Source organism: Orbicella franksi, chromosome 3 (genome assembly GCF_964199315.1).
Source record: "Orbicella franksi chromosome 3, jaOrbFran1.1, whole genome shotgun sequence".
Lineage (NCBI taxonomy): Eukaryota > Metazoa > Cnidaria > Anthozoa > Scleractinia > Merulinidae > Orbicella > Orbicella franksi.
In genome coordinates this window covers 27,298,175-27,318,058 of record NC_138147.1, presented here as the reverse complement: position 1 = coordinate 27,318,058, position 19,884 = coordinate 27,298,175, and the positions used below count along the sequence as shown (strand labels likewise).

The 19,884-nt window shown below is 38.8% G+C and overlaps 1 protein-coding gene across 2 annotated transcripts in view; it reads left to right on the top strand.

Annotated features, from left to right (window-relative positions):
- Nucleotides 1–2,647: 2,647 nt before the first annotated feature.
- LOC145481753 (eukaryotic translation initiation factor 4 gamma 3-like) overlaps nt 2,648–19,884 on the top strand; it is a 37,520-nt gene continuing 20,283 nt past the window's right edge. For both annotated transcript variants that reach the window (XM_081460283.1, XM_081460282.1), the window contains exons 1-6: nt 2,648–2,955; nt 3,118–3,149; nt 3,310–3,350; nt 12,663–12,923; nt 13,892–15,398; nt 19,261–19,379. In XM_081460283.1, coding sequence (XP_081316409.1) covers nt 2,891–2,955; nt 3,118–3,149; nt 3,310–3,350; nt 12,663–12,923; nt 13,892–15,398; nt 19,261–19,379 — 2,025 coding nt within the window. In that variant the 5' untranslated portion in view covers nt 2,648–2,890. The remainder of the gene's footprint in view (nt 2,956–3,117; nt 3,150–3,309; nt 3,351–12,662; nt 12,924–13,891; nt 15,399–19,260; nt 19,380–19,884) is intronic.

The following is a 19,884-nucleotide window of genomic DNA, read 5'->3' as shown; positions in this document are numbered from 1 at the left end:
TTAACAGTCAACTGAACTGGAAAACCATTTAAGACATATCGATCCGTGCTTCGTTGAGAGAGGCGGAAGTTGGATGAACGCAAGTTGGCGCAAATTCCTGGAAACATTCTTGAGCCATTCTTAGAGGAAAGCGGATGATGGCCGTTTCATCCCTCAGCATGAATCCTTCGACACTTGTTGCGGAAATAACAGCAGTTCATTTTCGCACGGATTACACTTTAAGGAACTAATGAACAAGTTGACACTACAACTTCCCGAGTGCTTAGTTCTACCGTAAAATTCCAGTTTTATTAGCTCTTATTAACCTAGCAGGAGGTCTGTACACACGACCAAGGTCAAGATTTAGTCAAGATTTTTTTTTTTTAGTGTGCAACTTTTTCACCGCAAAATGTAGCCGGTCTAGATAGCGGTGTAGACCGCGATCAATATCGATTTCAGCGAATCAAATTCGTGAATTCTGTAGTTCCCAGTCCTTGTTCCCTAGGCTTGTATGACTCAGCTGTATATATAAGTGGTTTTTGGTGTCCTTATACACAGAAGGGGTTCCGTATAAGCGATATAAAAGAAAGACGTTTGGAAATAAGCTGAGGAAACTAACATGCAGTAGTATAAAAAAGATGTGTTATGTTCTTGAGAACAAGAACTACAAGGCACAAGTAAGGAATCGAGTATGCGAAACATGGAGGTCGTTGTATAAAGCTTTTTGATAATGAAAACTACCAGCCAGTGAGCATGGTGAGGTTCAGAAAGGAAAGGAAGGCTTATATTCGGGGGGTTTAATTACACCGGAATTGTTTTTTCGTAACATGTAGATGGGCCTACAGCCGGGAGGCTTATAACTGAAATTTAATTTCTATTTTTATATTTCTACTTTTTATTCTTGTGTTTTAGTCAGCAGAACCACGTTGATAACAGTTCTGTTGTACTACCGTAATTGTACTTAAGGGTTATCCTGGTAAAATATCGATGATGATGATGATAATGATGATGATTACTGTTGTATCTTTATTTTACTTAATAAATGGAGACGTGATTGTGGTGATTCTTCGAATGAGACCAGTTCCGATAAGCTATTTGCCTTCACTGTGATGAAAGGTACGCTTTTATGACAGCTTCTGACAATTGCGCATGACTGAAAACGTAATAACTCTAAAAGCACTGGCCAGAGAGTTCTAATGTAAAAAATCTTTCAAAGAAAGACCGGTATCAGGTCTCAGGGTCTCTTGCAGTCTTGCTTCGAAAACTAAAAATATTTAAGTAAGAGGTCCCTGTCTCCTTTCCCCCGCCCCCCCCCTCTCCTTGTGTCTCGTGTGTTTTATGCCATTTGATAGAACCTTGATTAACAACGCTTTCTATATGCTGATCTGATAGAAAATTATAGGACCACTCAGAAAAAAAAAATCAATTTCACTGGAGATTTTATGACGATTTTTTTTCTGAGAAAAGAATTCAAAACCTGGTTCACACTTGTGAGATAAGCACACTGACAAGCATAAGTACACAAGAAAATGCTAGTGTGCACTGAGGTGAAATAAGCACAAGCATAAGCACAAGAAAAAGAAACATTTTCCTTTTTCTTGTGTTTGCGCTTATGCTTAATACGCTTATTTCACTAGTGGGAACTGGTCTGAAATAAGCACAAGCATAAGCGCAAGAATTCAACCATTCAAAATAACACTGTTCCAGATCTCCTCTCGGTCAACAAAAATGGCGGTTGAGAGGTTAGCAGAGCTTGTCTGGAGCTATCCAATTCTGTACGATAAATTGTTGGTTGACTTCAAAAACGCACATAAAAAGGAGTTGGCGTGGAGCGAGATCGCACGAGAGCTAAATTTGAAATCAGGTAAGCAAAAGCACGAATCGAACTGAGTTTGTTTACCCAAGGAATGATTATTAAAATAAAGTGTAGCAGAACTTTGGTTGTATTCACCAACATCAACGCAGCAAACAGCGCATCTTCCTCCGCCATGTTGTTTCTCCACTGACGTATTCTCCTTTCCAGAGCCTCTGTTCTTTTCACATTTGAAAACGAATAGAAGTGGGGACGAGAATGTTTCCGACATGACTCACACTGCGCATGCATATGTCGCTAATGCGAACATCCTTGCGCTCCCTTGTGCTCATGCTTGTGCTTATGCCTGTGCTTATCTCACAAGTGAGAAGCAGGCTTAAGTGTGCGAATACAAATGTCTCGTAGATCCTTTTTGTGATCTTAGGTGACCGTTTGAATTATTTGGGCGTGTCTACCCTGCACGGGTCCCCAAATTTTAGAAAGAGGGAGGGAGGAAAAAGGGGCGCAACCAGGAGTATTAGAAAAGAAGTTCCTAAAGCAATGTAAGCTTTGAGGTCTGAAACTTTTCCTAACTGAACGTGAAGGCTTCCCGTTTTCAGAGCCCTATATACTCAATGGAAGGTAGTGAACCTTACCTTCCGTCTAGCATCTCCTAGGAGGTGTAGTATTTTACCCAGGCTATCGTCTTGAACCCCTTAGGACTCTATAAAAATATAAACAGACTGATACAAGTTCTTCGGACTTGTGAATGTATCGAAAGTAAACAAAGAAGACTTTTTCGCGGGAAAAATTTTAAAATTCCTCCATGTGCAAATCACGTGTCAAGCTCTGGCTAACATGACGTCACACCGGATTTCTCTGCGGCTTCTCGCCGAAGAGCAGCCATGTTGGATTGAAATAGTTTTCATCCCTCTTAATCTGTACGCTTGAAACATCATCAAGGAACCAAAAGATAAGGAAAGCACCCGACATTAACTACAAATACGCTGCTGCCTTTTTTTTGTGTTTCTGAACGGTTTTCACAGTCAAAGTCCGAAGCAACGGAAGACCTTCGTGAGAAGCTTCATTTGTCGCTAGCGTAAGAACGCTTACGCCGCTATGCAGAAGGGGAAAGCTGCCACTTCCCCTCCTGCAATGGTTTTTCAAGGAAGACCACCACAACAGTATCCTTGATTAAATATCATTCATGGCGTAAGTGAGACTCGTAAATACTGATGGAAAGTCATCCGGGTTTGATCTTGGTGCGTCGTGAGGTTAGCCTTTGTTGTGTCGTGTCATTTTCCCGAACCATATTTTTGTTGTATTCCTTAATTCCTTGATCTTAGAAATGCCCGTGGACCACCTTCGTCGCAGCAAAGTAAGTCTTGATTTTCTGTGATTCATGAGTGTAAAATTTAGATATGAAAAGGGAGAAATGTGGTCCGCTAAAACTGCTGACGTTTGTATGAGAAGAAATGGATTTCCGTGAACTTCACACGCAATTGAATTTTTTCTTCATTCATTTCGTTACGTTTTAGGGCCCGACGAGTTTAATGCAAGACAACCACAGGCCTTCCAAGTGAGTGAATTGTTATTTTATGCCATCAACACCATATTTACGTCGACGATCCCTTCGTTTGCTGGTGTTTTGATGTCTCGTGGAATTCTGTGACTTTTTTGTTGCATAACAGTTCTTTCGATTAGTTATGAATGAATTGCTATTTACAGATGTTTTGTTTCGTTTCTAAGGAGTGGGTGTTTTACCAAAAAGTTTCTCGAGCCATTGAAGATTCAAATTTATCTCTTGTAGCTACAGAGGAGTCGATCATTTGATTAGCTTTCTTGATTATTGTTTTAGGAAATAACCTTTATGCATTACTTCCGTTAAGACGTTCGGATCTTCGCGTATATTTGTACATTATTTGAAGAGTAAAGTTGGGGAACTGGACCTTTCGAAAGATTCTATTTTTAAGCTCATGATTCTACTGTCCCTTTCGTCTTGTTATTCCAAGGGAGTTTTTTGCTCGCTCTGATGTTCAAATTGATCGATCTTTCTTCTTGAATCGAAAACATTCAAGCTTACTTCCAACAAACGTATTGAAGGTGATCGGTACAATGCCATCCGGTTAGACGAACAGGTTGTTTTTTTCTGTTATCAAACACGCTTTATTCCGAACAGACAAACACTTTTAAACTCACCTTTCACGTGGTTTTTAACAAACTAAAAATTTCTCGATGATCGCGACGGGTTTTAGACGGGGGTGGGGCGAAAACACCGGTTAAAGAATACATTAAAAGGCGACGAGAAGTTCGAGAAGGGAAGTACCTGGCTGAAAGGGAAACTTAAACTCGTCTTGGAATCCCCTCTGGTGAAATCTATTTAAATACAGAATTTGATTTCAAGCGCATAATTCAGTTCGCAGCGTCATGTATGTATGTAGATCGTGTGAATACCCTGTCGAACAAAAGCGAAACTAATTTTGCATACGGCCTCGAACAAAAGGTAAATTCACATTGATTGCTCAATATTCTCAGAAGTTTTCCAACACTTTCTTTTTTAAGCGGCTTAGGGTCTTGAAAAGTTAGCTGGGGTCGATCTTTGCCCCTTGGCTTCATTGTTATATTGCGTAGAGAAACTTCCTCCTTGCGTAGGGAAAGGTTTACGTGAGTCTAAATATTTATGCGTTCTCTTTGATTGCTTGTTGTCATGTCCATTTTACATATCTTAAAGGCCAGACATAGAGTGTTTTTTTCTCGTCTCAAAAACTGAAGTGAAATGTATCTACCACCGTAATTGATACCAATATTTGTTTGATGTGGAAGAGATGGCTGTTATGTTTGAATTACTTTGCTATTAAGTTCTAAAAGAGCTTGGAACCAGGTCTGAGTCAGCATATCAATTGTAATATATTGATCATTACAATCCCAACTAATATACATATGACCTCCATCTCTGGCGACCTTACATAACAACAAAACAACCAAATAACCAATGCAATTAACAGCAATCTTGTTTAATTATGATTAAATTCCAATTATTGACGAAACTCAAACTCCTGAAAACATTTGATAAATTAACATGGTGGAACATTATCTTTCTGAACTCTTGTTCAACGAACTGGAACCCAAAGTTCTACAATCCAGTCCTTCATTCTATAAAACAAGATTTGCATGATTTATAAGTGCCAGGAAGTACCATTGGACGTTGATTATCTAAACCCTGATTTCCCAGATTTATCAATCATTAAGACCTTTCTTTCTGGTTGTAAGTTGTGGATCTTTTGTATTTATGTACAGCTATGTAATTTTCTGGACCATTGAATATGCAGACTATATTGAGTCTTAGGCCCAGTTCATACGTCGCATTTCTGCCGTGTCAAATTCAATTCAATTAAGTGCCGCAGAAATGCAACTGTCGATTCATACGTCGCACTGGTGTGGCACTTAATTCGGAATTTGTACTGTCGGGTATGTCAGCTAGCGGAAAATGTTTTAAACGGAGGGTATTCAATATGGCGGACGAAAATACTGAGCGACGAAGAACTTTAATTTTGCAAAAAATTGACCGCCAATGGAACGAGAAGGAGAAGGCTGACAACGGAGCAGTATGTGTTGCAATATGTTCAGGTTGCATTGGGTCGAGAATGGCCAAGTTTCTTCTTTTTCTTGAGCGGGAAAACATTTACGCATGCTCAATACATTAACATAATGTATGCATTAGACTTGACACGGCAAAAATTCGACGTCTGAATCGGTGTCGCATTTCTGTCGGATAATGCGACAAGACCAGTCGAAGGTGTGGCAGAAATGCGGCAGCCGATTCAGACGTTGAATTTCTGTCAAATTTAATACATTGAATTGAATTCGACACGGCAGAAATGCGGCGTATGAACTGGGCCTTAGTGAGTCTGTTAAAGAGGTTTGAGTATCTGTAACAAAGATTGCCGGCTGGTACATGGATAGCACAGTGGACTCCAGATTGAGTGGGCTGGGCATTAAGGGTGACTAACCTCCCATCCAGGGTAAAAAGTAATACTCCTCAGTGGAGGTGTAGCGACCAAATGGTTTTGTGCAGGACTCTGGATCAAGCAGTCTAGGCTTGAACCATGGCCAGGGTCATTGCGTTGTGTTCTTAAGCATGACACTTTACTCTCATAGTGCCTTTCTCCACTCAGGTGTATTAATAAGCACCAATGAATCAAATGCTAACTTGACAAATCAGTAACAGCTACATTATGTTTGGTTGAGAGAATTAAGTGACAAACCCTGTTTTTGGTGTAAAGTTTAGGAACAAGATCAAGTTACAAAAAACAGTAGTATGCCTTGAAACAGCCAGACACCCAGTGGCCCACGAAGCCAGAGCTTGTCCTATTTTCTGTAACCAGGGCTCGAAATAAAAAAAAAGCTGTCACATTTTTGCGACCCGTTAAGAAAAGTTAGTCACAAGTTCTCAAAATTTAGTCGCTGAGCATAAGTTAATTATTAATAACCACTTTGACGAACGTATTAATAAGAATGTTTAATTTTATTTCTTCATTCAGCAGCTTTGACTTAACAGTTTCTATTGATATCTGAAAACGGATTGTGTATTACTGACGCCACAATCATACAAACAATCAGGAAAGATCGTATAATTATACCGTTCACTCAATTTATAAAAGTTCAATGCCACTCAAAACCTGCTGAACAATATTAGTACCCAAGCTAAAATTCTAGAAGGGACACAATCTTTAAACATCTCTGAATGATGTGAAATCCCTGTTTCCATTTGCTAACCAAGCGCTTAATTCGTTATGAACTTGTAGTGTAAAGCCTAAATTAGCTGTGTAAATATGCATTCACGATGTTCAACACTTTACCTTTCCCAGTGTTTCACTTATACTTCAAAAAGACAAAGGTTGTGTTTCACCCTAAGCTATAAATCTTAGGTATAGTAGTCTAACAAGTAATCATGCCAAAACAAGAAGGTATTCCCATGAAATCTTTGCAACGAAAGACGTGTGTGAGAAATGAGCCGTTTCCAGTGTTACTTTCACTGCTCTGGTCACATCCTTGAATGCTGCTTGTTTCCTGGCAAGCAAACTTTTCGCTTCGCCGATTTCATTATTTAAAAGATGATTCTTGAAACTGGTTAAATCTTGAATATTGGCCAACATTCTTTAAAGTTGTTTGAAATACCAGAAAAAAGCGTCACGTGTTGGCATCCTGAGACTGCGGTTTGATAATTAAGTTGACAATCCAGTGGTTTCACAACAAAATCTGCGTCAGCGAACATGTTTATAATGAAACCACTGTAATGGCATCTGATCGAGCAAATCGTGTTACATAGTGTTGCATGGAAATTGAGAAGGATTTTCGCTGTACATTTTTTAATCTCCTGAACAAGTATGTCACAAAACATACAAAATTTTTATTTCTGTATTAATTTTGGGGAAAACTAGTCACAACGTTGTGACTGCTAAAGAAGTTTTAGTTGCAAAGGGAGAAGATTTAGTCGCAAATGCGACTGTATTGGTTGCAATTTCGAGCCCTGGTAACATGAAGCAATTAGGAGTATTTTTATTCCCCCGTGGAGGGGATGTTAGTACATTGCAGGACTACTCCCTGGACGGCATTTACTATCCTTTGCCTGTTTCAAAACGAGTCCTTTTTCTAAATGTTTCTTATGAAAATGAGTTTGATTTGCATGAAAATGCACTTACAGATGAAATGCATTTTCATAACAATGGTTTTACCCAAAGACTCATTTTGACACAGAGGCATAAAGCAACTGGAAAATGGCCTATTTGCTGGGACCCATTTATAACTTCTGGTCAGCTTCTAACCAGCTGGGATTTGTAGCAAGTTTTAGTTCTATTTAAAGTACATGTTTCTTCATTTATAGTGTTCCCAATTAGCACAGCGGTACTAAATACCATGACACTTAAATAAAGTGGTAACTTGTTATTTTTAGTTGTTATACACATGGCCCCAGTTGTTCGAATGCTGAATAATGCTATCCACCAGGTAAATCGCTATTCAGTGGATAAATGTTAACAAAACAAACCACGTTGTCAGCTGGATAGTGATTTATCCAGTGGATAGCGTTATCCACCTTTTGAACAACCCAGTCCTGGGTGGCAAGAAGCATCAAGAGAGTAAAGTGTTTTGCCCTGGAACACAATGTTATGAGCCAGACAAGGGTTGGAACTTGGAATACTGGATCCTGAGTTCAGCGCACTAACCATTAGGCTACTGCACCTTCGCATAATGGATTGTAGGATGATTATTAAAATAGGCAAACCTCAGATATCTTTAATTTTTTAAAGTGCACCTAACCCCCCAAATTTTTTTTTGCTAAAACGAATCTACTTGTTATTTGAAATAGTTCTGCGAAAAAATTTTTGGATTCCATTAAATCCTCAATTTTCTGTGCGCCGACGAAATCTCGAAAAATAGCTCCAAAATACCACCATTTTGTTGCACAACCGAGTTTGAGGAGAATGGGTCCAGTGGCTCTTGTGACGTCTAGCCAGGAAGGTTGGATATCTCATGTCCTCTCATTTCCTTCAGGATGGCGCAATACACATTCGAAAAGTGCGCAAACGCTTTCCAGAGGTGCTGTCGGCTGTTACAGCAATGTTCCAGATTTAAAGAAGGATATACTGTACAATTTACTGACGATCATCGGCTAATGGTGCAATAAAGATGTGAACGATGGTTGATTTGTCAAACCAAAACAAGCGAACTGAATCTGTGAGAACCATTGAAGAACTCTCACTGGAATTTGTTCTACAGACTTTCGAACGCTATTTTCATAAATTTTCTGCTTAAGGTATCATGGTAGGTGGATTGACAGTGTTTGGAAATCGTGCTCTTACACCGGCACTTTGAAAGAAAACCCCATCAACCTACACATTTTCTGAAAGCTTAATAGTTATAGAATACAATCATATCTTTGAAATTTTCTAAAAAGTTATTGTCGCAGTGATATTAAAAGAAATACCCAGAAACACTGCTTTGCTTAAACTGATTTGCTTCCGCGCGTGAATTATCGGAGCGGCGCGATTTACATCGGAAATGTTTTCTCACACATCACCCTCAAAAATTGTGTCTACGATTTTCCAGACGTGGTTTGGTTTTTTTTACACCCTCCTAAACTTTGATATTTTTAATGCGGTCGTTTCCTTCTACAAAAGAGGCCATAACTTTGAAACGGAAGCGAAATTAAACAAAGGCCGACACGATTTTTCGAAGGAGGTATCCTAGAACATACCTGCCGATTTTCAGCCAATTCCATCGGAAGACGCGCGTAAACAAACTAAAAATGTTTGTCCTTATATGCAGTTTTATTTTATCGAGAAAAACAGGAAAAACCTTTTATGAGATTTGTATGGATAGGTGTTAAAAATCCCCTCCGCAGGCTGCACTGCAGATGTCGGCATGGGTCAGTTTACCACACAATAGGTTATGACAACTTAAAATAAACAGACGACTAATATTCTGGCGCGGAAACCCGTGTCACAGTGAAGTCATCCGAGAAGGGACAAACTACAAGTTAAACTGACGTGATCTTTCACCTAAGAGATTTCGTCGGCGGAATTGGCATTATGTTGCTTAAGTTTAGGCTCCTTTGTTCTCCAGACATTTTTTGAAGCCATGCCTCGTGAAGCCAAAAAGCATGAAAAAGAGGAAATCTCGAGGTCTACCGACATTGTCAACATCTACATCTGCGCTCTCTCTTGTTGTGGAAGTTTCGGAATCGCGTCCGTTCTACAACAATTTTGTGTGACTAGCACTTGTTGTATTTTGTCCTCTAGCTTCATTGGTGGGACTAGTGTCCTCGAGTTCCTTCAACCATTCTTCTTGGTTACAGCGCGACCCACGGTCGCTCAGAGCCAAAGATCTAGTTCAACGCTGAACCTGTGGGTTCCGCCAGATTTTCGCCTCTTCGGCGGTCTCTTCGAAGACGAAAATGGCCAAGAATTTTTCGTCCTGACATAAAGAAAATTTGACAAGAACGGAAGCCAGCCTGTGATGAAACAACCAGATCAAGAACAGTTCGCGTGCACAAATGAAATATCACACCGCAATTCGCCTTACTTGTGACAACTGGCGGTGAATTTTAATTAGAGGTGTCAACACGCTGTAAGGGGTTAATAATATTCAAAAATAGTTTTTTTGCTTTAACTTAAAAAGTAAAAAAGCCCTTTCCCCCATTCTTTTGGAAAATATTTATCTCCGTCTTCTCAATTTGAACAGCCAAGAAAGGGTTTTCGCATTTTTTGTAAAAATCCACCTACCATGATACCTTAAAACTAACCAGCAATTTGTAGAAATAGTACCGACAACTTATATCTTCCAATCCCACAGTATTTATAACATAACCGGCAAAGTTGTGTGATCTGATCATGATCAAGAAGCTTTTTCTGATATGTAAATAGATCACAACTGTACGCCGCTAACCAACACTTATTTCTCTTTCGATTTAGATGAAAGTCTAAGATTAATCCTTTAGAATGACATGACAACAAAATTGTTAGACTTGCAGAGTTTTTCGAAGGTTTGGAAATCAGCAGTGTGACAAAGATTCTGTGCAATACTGTTGAAAATATGACCACGTAGCATTGTCCGCGGACCGCTTAGGGAACACATCCTTTTCGTTTATCCGACAAATTTCATTGCAAACTTTGAGAACAATTTACATTGGTTATTTGGAGTTACGACTTAAAACGTGTGACAATGTGAAATCAGTAATTGTATGAAATGTTTCCTTCCACCTTGCTTCCTGCAGCTTCAAAAATACAGGTCCAAACAATACGATTTTCAATCAATCGAAGCCAATGTTTTGGAGGTCATCAAGTCTCAACAACTGTAACACGTACGTCGCTCTTATAAACATGAAGCATTCAACTGAAAGTAAAACACAAACTGGATTTAACAGAACAATAACACCTTGACAAAATACATTCTCGTTAAGGACAAATGTAAATGGGCTATAAACACAAGTGGGAAATCTAATATAAAAGCAGCTCTTCCGCAAAAAAGTCTTCCCCTTTGTTGCTTGAAATATTGTAAATTGCCCTCAAAGCTCTAATCAGTGAGTTCACAGTTGTTGAACGTTCTTGATTGAAGTTTATTTCAGAGCCTGCCGAATCGAAACTTAAATCTGACTCCAGTGATGAAAAAGAAATGATTTTGAAACAAAACTTGGACATTTTAGTCTCAAAATACATCAGAACAATTAGTTTTGCACTCAATTTTCTCAAGCAAATACAGAGAGTTGTCTGAGGCGCTATTGTGTTTGGTTCCTGGATAGATGTCATCAGGTACCGCTGCCCCAGACTCCCTAAAACGTGGTTGTGAAACACTTCAAGCGCAACTTTGAAAGGGCATAGAAAATCGAGGATTCAACCAAATTCAAAAATTTCTTCGCCCAAATGCTTCAAATAAAGTCTAGATTCATTTTAGTGAAAAAAAAAAAAAAAAAAAAAAATTGGGGTTAGGTGCACTTTAACTGGGTATGTTTGGTTAATGGCTGAGGTTCCTTGTTCCTACTGTGCGCAGCTGGGTGATGTATGTAGACAGTTTGATGTTGCAATGCTCTGTTGTCCCAGGCAACTGAATTTAATGTTCAGTGTAACCTTGTTTCTCAAGTGTGCTTTATAGTTACGAGAAGCCATAAAACTGTTCTTAGAATGCTGCCATCCCTGCTTACTGCGAGAAAATGAATGCTTTTGATCGAAAGATGTGAACTGATCAGGCTTTCAAATGGTTGCTACGGATGCATTCAACTGTGAACAAAATGTTTAAATTAAATAAACTGAAAGAATTCAAAGTTCTAAGAATCATGTATCATGATTGCAAAGGAGCTATGTCTTAAAAATTGATCTATAGTTTACTGTAGTGTGATAAAACATATTCTTGTTCAAGTACTTGGTAACTTCATAGATACTGGGAAAGGTGTGTTGGGGTAACATTTCTAATATGAATAATCAATTGAAAACATCCTGGTTGCAGTTATCCTGGTTAACAATGCTTTATGACAAAGTCTTTCGTTGAAAGAATATCGGTACCAAATTGACTAACAATTTGAATTGCAAACCAGAAACTACATACCGTCACCTGGTTACCAGTTTCTAACTTGCATCTCACTTTGATATAGGCAGTGAATGAACCCTGAAAGTTCTTGAGTGTGTTTACACAAATTTAAGGAAAGACCTTGAAAACTGAATCGGGTGCTTAAAAGTTCTTGAAAATAGTTGATTTTTTGAGTGATCACTTTATTCATTCCCTTGTTGGTGTGTGTAGTGATTTTTATAGTGCAATAACTCAAATAATTATGATGTGTCCTTGAAATCCTCAGAAAGTCCTTGACTCTTCTATTTGACTGCTTTTCTACTTTAAGTAAGCTTAAAACAAAATTATCTGTGTTTTCAATCAAACAAAATAGGATTTTCTCACTCTTCCATTACAAACAGTCCTTTGGGTCATTCGAGATGTCATGGTAATCTTGTCAGCCAGAAGCAACTAATGTTCCATGACCTCTTTTCTAGCAGAGCAGACTCTGATGGTTAACTTTGCTGTCCAGCACAAATATTCTATACTGCTTTGCTTCTATTGTGCAGTTCCAGAAAATATCCATACTCCCTGCACAGACAGGATGGGAATTTCCTGGGGGTTGGTGGGGTTCTGTTAGACCAAAAGATATAACTACATGTACATGTATATGAAATTTCAAGAGGGGTGAGGTAGTCTCAGAAGAAAAATCCCTTCCTTGGGAGAGGTATGGATATTCTCTGGAAGTACACATTATTAACTAACCATGTTCTACCATTGTAAACATAGGTTATTATTTTTTATGTACTGTAAGTAACTAATTTTGTCTTTTTTGATTTGTTTGACTTTATAGCTTCAAGCACAAATGCCACAAAATTTAGTCATGGGGCAGATGCCTGGCCAAATGCAGACACCCCAAGGACAACCCCGCCTCCCAAATCAACAGCCGTTTTACCATGGCCAAAGACCCATGAGAATTCCAAGACACCAAAACCCAAACAATCCGCCAATGTATGCTTCACCTCCAGGGGGTCCCATGGCAGTACAAATGATAGGACATGGACCACCCCCCTTCATTCCCCAAGGGCAAAACCCACAGTTTCTTCCACAGCATGTAAGTGTGAGCTGGTTAAACGTCATTTACAGTTTACAACCTGAGGCCAGGCTTTTAGCCAGATGGGTGTCCGGGAATCCTGTGGATGGCCACTTAAAAAAAAAACCAGTTGTTTTATTTTTCATATGTTGCCTTACAAACTGCTCATTTGGGCAAGCCCTATAGCACAGTTTGGACAGCCACTTTTCAAATTCTGGCTAAAAACCGGCCTGAGGCAGAATTTTTAATGTTGCACAACCTTTACGGTCAAACCATTCTTGTGACGTTTGTGATAGGGCTGTGATAGGCAGTGCATCTTTGCCACTTGAGGTAGCTAACAAAAGGTCCCGCATCTTGCTTGTGACTGTCACACATGACAAAAAATGTTGCAGGATATTGAAGAGCCTGTTACATTTGCTGCCTCAGACAATGTTGTCTGGTCACTATGTTTTGGCTCAATCCTGCCATCCCGACCCACTCAGTATGTTTATGCTGATCCTGCCTGATAATGCATGATTTTCCATATGTCATCGCAGATCCTGCCATCATTTTTAAAACTATCCCGTGAAAGATTTTATGTTGGCTTCAGTATTGCTGGCCATCTTTCAACTGGCATTTGGCAAAGTTTGGCAGCCATGCAGTGCACTGGTGGGAAATGATGTCATTGACGTCCTCACTAGTGAGGACATGGAAAATACACCGCAATGGTGCTGGATGTAAATTTGTATGAATTTTACAAGTGGTGTATTTTCCAATAAAACAATCCTGTCTATATGGTTAACTCTAGAAATATCGGTAGATCTCTCTCTTCTATAAGGGTGGCCTCTCTAACGTTCAGAGTAACAGGTTGTTATGAGAGGACCCACAGCATAATATCCTTTACCTTGTGTTTAATTAAATTTCCCTTTTCTTACCTTTTACCCCCTTTCTGTCCTCAGCGCACTGGGCAATGCATTTTCTGATCTTTATTGATGTTTATCTCTTAACAGGTTGAGTACACACAAATTCCAATGGGTGGTCCACCTCAGATGCAATACAGACCTCAGCAAGCGATGCAGGGTCAATTTCCACCTGTATCTGGTCCTTCACCATCACAAGGACCATTCGGCTATCCACAGACGACAGTTTATCCCATGGGACAGCCCTCACCTCCTGTTTATATCATGAGAGCCCCCACAGCTCCCATGCCTGGAGTGCCACAGTATCAAACTCAAAATTTTGAGCCCCGTGCACGGGAGAGAAAAATAATCCAGATAAAAGATCCCAACAGTAACAAAGATGTAACGCAAGAAATCCTAAATCGTCAACCCTCAGGAAGTTTAACAGGCAGTACCACTGGCACCCCTAATAATTCTACCCCAGATATTTCAGGACAGTCTAGTAGTTCAAGCACTCCTCCTTTGACGTCACAACAGCAAGCTGAGGCCAATGTGCGAGCGCAGTTTGCAGCGCAGGTCGCTGCAACCTTAGCCAATGATAGCGAGGAGAAACCTAAGAAGGTTGCTGAATATACCATCCAGAAAGCACCGGTAAATAATAAACCAGTGCCAGTAGATACTAGCAAAGTAAAAGAAGTAGCAGATATATCAAAAGACAAAGTAGCAAAAGAAACTGAAATTAGTTCGAATATTAATGTATCAGAAACTCAATCGGCTGAAAAGCCAGTTGAAAATGTTGTTGAAACACAAGCCAAAGAAGAGGATGCAAAAAGACAACCCAAGGAAGCCGTACAGGGCTCTAAACTTAATGATGCAGTTTCCATAGAGAATTCATTGGGACCAAAATCTTTAGTCAGTTCAGTGGATGCAATCACATCTACAAAAGGAATAATCCCCAATGTCAGAGTAGAAATCTTTAGGGCAGATGATGTGCGCAACAAAGAACAGACTCTTAAGGAAGCACAACAGAGCAGCACAGCTGCTAGTGATGTTAAAACTGCAAAAGAACCTGCAAAAGAACCTGCAAAAGAACCTGCAAAAGAACCTGCAAAAGAACCAGCAAGAGAACCTGCAAAAGAACCTGCAAAAGAACCTGCAAAAGAACCTGCAAAAGAACCTGCAAAAGAACCTGAAAAAGAACCTGAAAAAGAAACTGCAGAGCCAGCTGTTACTGAAGTGGTACCAGTTGAAGAGGCCAAAACATTAAATGGACCAGTATCACTTCCGAGTGAGGAAGTAAAAGAAATAGAAGAAGACGTTAAAAATGTTGAAGCTCAAAAGGAGGTTGAAGCTCAACCAAAAGTGGAGGCTCAATTGGAGGTTGAAGCTTCACCTGTGGAGAACGTCACAGAACCTGTGGCAGACAGCAAAGTTGATGAAGTGGTGCAGCAACAAGTTGCTGAACCCGAAGCAACAGCCAAAGAATCTGCAGAAGCAGAAGTTTTGCCAACAGCTCCTGAGTTGGAGGATACAGCTAGCGTTGAGAAGCTGAACGGCCATGAAGGTGACTTGAAGGTGCCCGTTGTTCCAAAGAATCCTGTAGACACACAAGCAGCTGGTTTGTATTTATTTCTTTTGTTCTTTATCTCGAGTGTTTTTTTGTTGTTGTTCACCCACAACATCTACACGTATCTATGGCTCTGTTTAAGTGTAGTGGAAAGTTCTTCAGAAATCTGTGGAAAGCTGCTAAAGCTATCCTCAGGAATCTTGAAATGACCAGTCAGCAGTGTGTATTACCAAATACAAGATGTATTGTCATTTGAATAATTATACAAGACGTCTTGTAATTGAAAGAAAATACCAGATGTATTATTAATTTGTCAAAGGAACTGAAGCAAATTTCCAGTTGTATGAAAATTAAGGTAGTTTTAAGTTGTTCTGTAGATTTTGTTATGGAACACCCTGTTAGGTTGCGGATACTTATGATTGGTTTTCTAGAACTCTGTTAGAAGCACAAGAACTCTTGCAGGCTGTTAATGTAATGATTATGCAAGCAAAGAGAAATATTTACTTTTTTCTTATTGCAATAAACCAGTGATTTTCTATCCTTTTTCTTGCATTGTCTTCCTTTGTCTTCTAGGAGAAGTAAATGTAGGAAAATCTTTCTTCAGTTTTCTGTAGCGGAAGACGCAGCTCAGATATATATATATTTTTTAATTTCTCCTCACTCACATATTGTTCTTTACTCTAAATGTAGGACAGGCAGAACTCGTCATTGATATTTTCCATTAAACCAACTTGATACAACATTTCAGTTAAAATAAAAGAAAATGTTAGTTCTATTTCCCCTCAGTTAACGATATAAAAATTTGCACTCCTGTGTATAAAATGAAAGTGTTGATATCTTTCTGACAAAACTTTAACTTATGTGGGAGAGGGGTGTGGGGCATAGTGGTCTTTTCACGGTTATTGAGTGGTCTGGGTTGGAGGCCTGGGACATTGTGTTGTATTCTTGGGCTATTTGCTTTACTCACAGAGTGCTTCTTTCCACCCAGTTGTATGAGTGGATGGAATCATGAGGGTAATCTTGCTCATCCCATCCAGGGAGACAGAGAAGTACTCTTAATCATGTAATGTGAAGGAAACTAGAGATAAGCGGCAGCCTGATGGATCACTAGGCTTGAATTTAGGCCTCACCTATAAAAATTGTACTGTCACAAACCAGCATATATTGATGGAGATTGAAAAGATTTTTATTGCAACATAATTTATAGTGTTTTTTTTTAACAATCCAAAGAAGAAAAAGTTGTTTCTTTAACATTTTTATCAAACCAAATTGTTTTCTAGTGGTCAGCTAGATAGGTCATGGCCCTAAATTAATTGGTTAATAATTAGTGCTATTGATATTGAACTAAAGAACTTAATTTAATGGATCCGTTGTGGAAGAATTTAATCTTGATCCATTGTTTTTGCCTGAGTAGAAGGTTTTTGTGGATTTGCTTTGCTATGCAATATAATTGTCACAAAGTTGGAAAAGGTTAAAGTAACCATCACACAGGGTGATTAAATATTAACAATTAAATTTGCATGACTCCTGTCAATATGACACTTGATTGTTTACGAAGAATGTGATATTGGCCCCCCTTGATGAGGTCAGTGTCTATTAATGGGTGACTCACAACTGAATACCAAGTATTTCATTACATTTCCAAAATTGGGCAATACACACGCGGACTCACATCGCATGGCTTTCTGCTTCTGATGTTTGGAAATACTTAGGAATTGCTTCAAGCACTGGGCAAGTTCTTAATTGTGTTCTTTTTCGATTGAAATTGATGGTCTTTGTGATTAATACTCCCTGCCCTAAGAAGGAAACATTTGGCAAATATGCATGTAATTACCATGTGAAGTCATGCAACCATTGAAAGGCATATCCGCTTATGAATCCCTTGTGTTTTATCCTTGAAAGTGAAACCTAACCCGTGAATTCCTTTCTGTCTCTTTTCTGAGGATGTCTTTTACCATCTAAAGTCTGTAATTTGTGTTATAGGTCTTGATATTGTAGTGAAAAGGCAAGCAGAGCTCTGATTGTTTATGTTGCTGACAAATTGAAACCATGTCTTGTAACATGTTCTTCACACTGTGTAGTTTCAATTGAAAGTTTAATACCTAAAGTGAAATGATGTTTCAACACTCTGTGTTGGGAGGCAGGGACATGAAAATTTTGTTATTTCTTCTTCAGTTTGTCTTTTCATTTTTTCATGAATTTTGTGTAGAATTTATTTATCTTCTAAAATTGTGTAACTTCCCGCTTGAATTGTAGGAATTGTTTCAATTAGCTTTGTTACTGATCAAATTACCAGTGATTCAACATTCATTACAGCTGCAATCTAGACTACTTTGCAGGGATTTAATCTACAGTAATTAACTGCTGTGTTAGGAAATTTCCGAGTAATGTTGTTGCCCTAATCATCAGATGTGGTTGTAATAAGGTTGAATTTAGAGATAGTGGGTTCAGTTTCTTTTCCTGTACTAACATAATTACATAACTATCATTTAATTATAGAAAATAAACATTTAGATTAATGGTCCGAGCTAGATTTTAACATGGACAGCATTTTATATTTGATGTACAGTACATGTATATATTTATATCACTGCAGAATGATTCAGCACTCTTAGGCCAGCTTTCATTAAATTCCATCCATGCGCTGTCAACTGATTATCACAACATTACAGTTTTACGTTATGATAACTGTATCATTCCATTATTGTAGAGAAAACCAACTGTTTTTGACTAGATAAAATCTATTCGGCAGTAGGAAACTAGTTGTAGTGTTGTAACTAGAACACAGAATTGTTGTTAAAAAAATGTTGCAGTCTCTGTCTAGTGTTAAAGATTCATGGCTGCGCTACTCATAGGTGCGTGACAAAAAAGGAAATTCATATGGTGACAAGGACCATGACAGTAATCAACAACCAAACAGATTAATGTAACTAAGCTTGAGCGACAAGTTGATCACGTGAACATAGAATACGTTTACAATAAGGAATGATCTGTAATTCAGAGTAGAAAACCAATGTGTTCAGTGACGGTTGAGATTTTTGGTGAGCTTTGTGAGGAATAAAAGATTTGAGATGAGACTAGTGTTGGGTGAACTGGTGATTTCCAACACTAGTTTTTTTCTTTTTGTGAGATTTTTGTGGTAGGGAATTAATTTTTTGGATGTCAAATTAATTTTGGCAGTATGCTAAAATGTCCACATGCAAAAACATGAAGGAAGAAACAATTCTTGAATTGCATTGATCAGTTGAATTTTGGTTTTTCAACCACTGAGCCGCTCTTTAAGGGAAGTCTTTGTATCCAATCATTTTCATTTCTCTTGTTAATGAGTCTGGGTACTAGCCACTGTCTGGATAACGGGCCTGTGCTCCACTGCAGAAGGATGGGTGGTGTTCAGCTATTTCTTCTCAGGGGGGAATGAGACTGAACTAGTCGAGAGAGTGCCAGAAATCAGGGTTAACTTGTGAAGTGAAGGGAAAACATACTGATTTGTCATAGGCTGAATTGGTTATTGTCAGGCATTAACATATTTGGCTTATAATTACATGAATTACAATGTCATGAATATTTGCTGCTGCCTGAGATACTGGTTTTGGTGTGATTTAGGCAAGGGGTTTAGTGGTTTGATTTTCTTGTTTTACATAGGAATGCCAGACCACAAGAGTGATTTAAATACAGGATTAGATAGATGTACTATTACTGTTTTGTTAAATAAATCATTATTCCTTGAAAAGCAATAGCATGTGTCTGGATCCTGCATGGCCTCAAGATACAGTCTTGTTTAGACCCAACCCCACTATTTTATCTGGAGAGTTTTGCCAAATATGCAATAACAATACCCATCAGATAAGAATTTCCTCACTTCTCTATGATAAGCTATAATATAATCTAATGTTGTGGTTGTTTTTATTTTTAGCCAAAGATAATATGAAGAAAAAGAAACAGAAGCAACGCCTCAAGGATATGGAGAAACGCTCTTCGGAGAAAGAAATGGATCTCATGGAGGCTTACACAGAAAGGCCTCCCAAAGAAGAGGTGAAAACAGTTTAATACCTGCAGCAATGCACACTTAAACATTATTGACAACACACACACATGCAAGATGAATGATTGCTGTTATTCTAAAACAAAACAAAAAATTCATTGGGGGGTGGGGGGACATTTCAAGTCTAGTTATCCAGTATATATTGGTGACTTACAGTAGGATTGTATGTTTGGGTTTTGAGCAAGACAAAGAATTGTGTTACTCTCACACTGCCCCTGTCCGTCTAGCAAAGTTCTGAGATAAGTGACCCTCCACAGGAAAACAGGGATAAAGGTGATAGCATGGTCACAGCACGCTAACACAGCATGCTTAGCGTGTCCTAAGACACACTTTATGCACATATTTAATTTGTAGCACAATGAAAGACACAAAGATGTTAACACGCTAAACCTTTTGTTTTGATTAGCGTGCTAACCGTGACATGCTTAGTGTGTGAGTTAGCATGCTAGAACACGCTAGAACAGGCCAGAACATGCTAGAGCTAAAAGGAACATG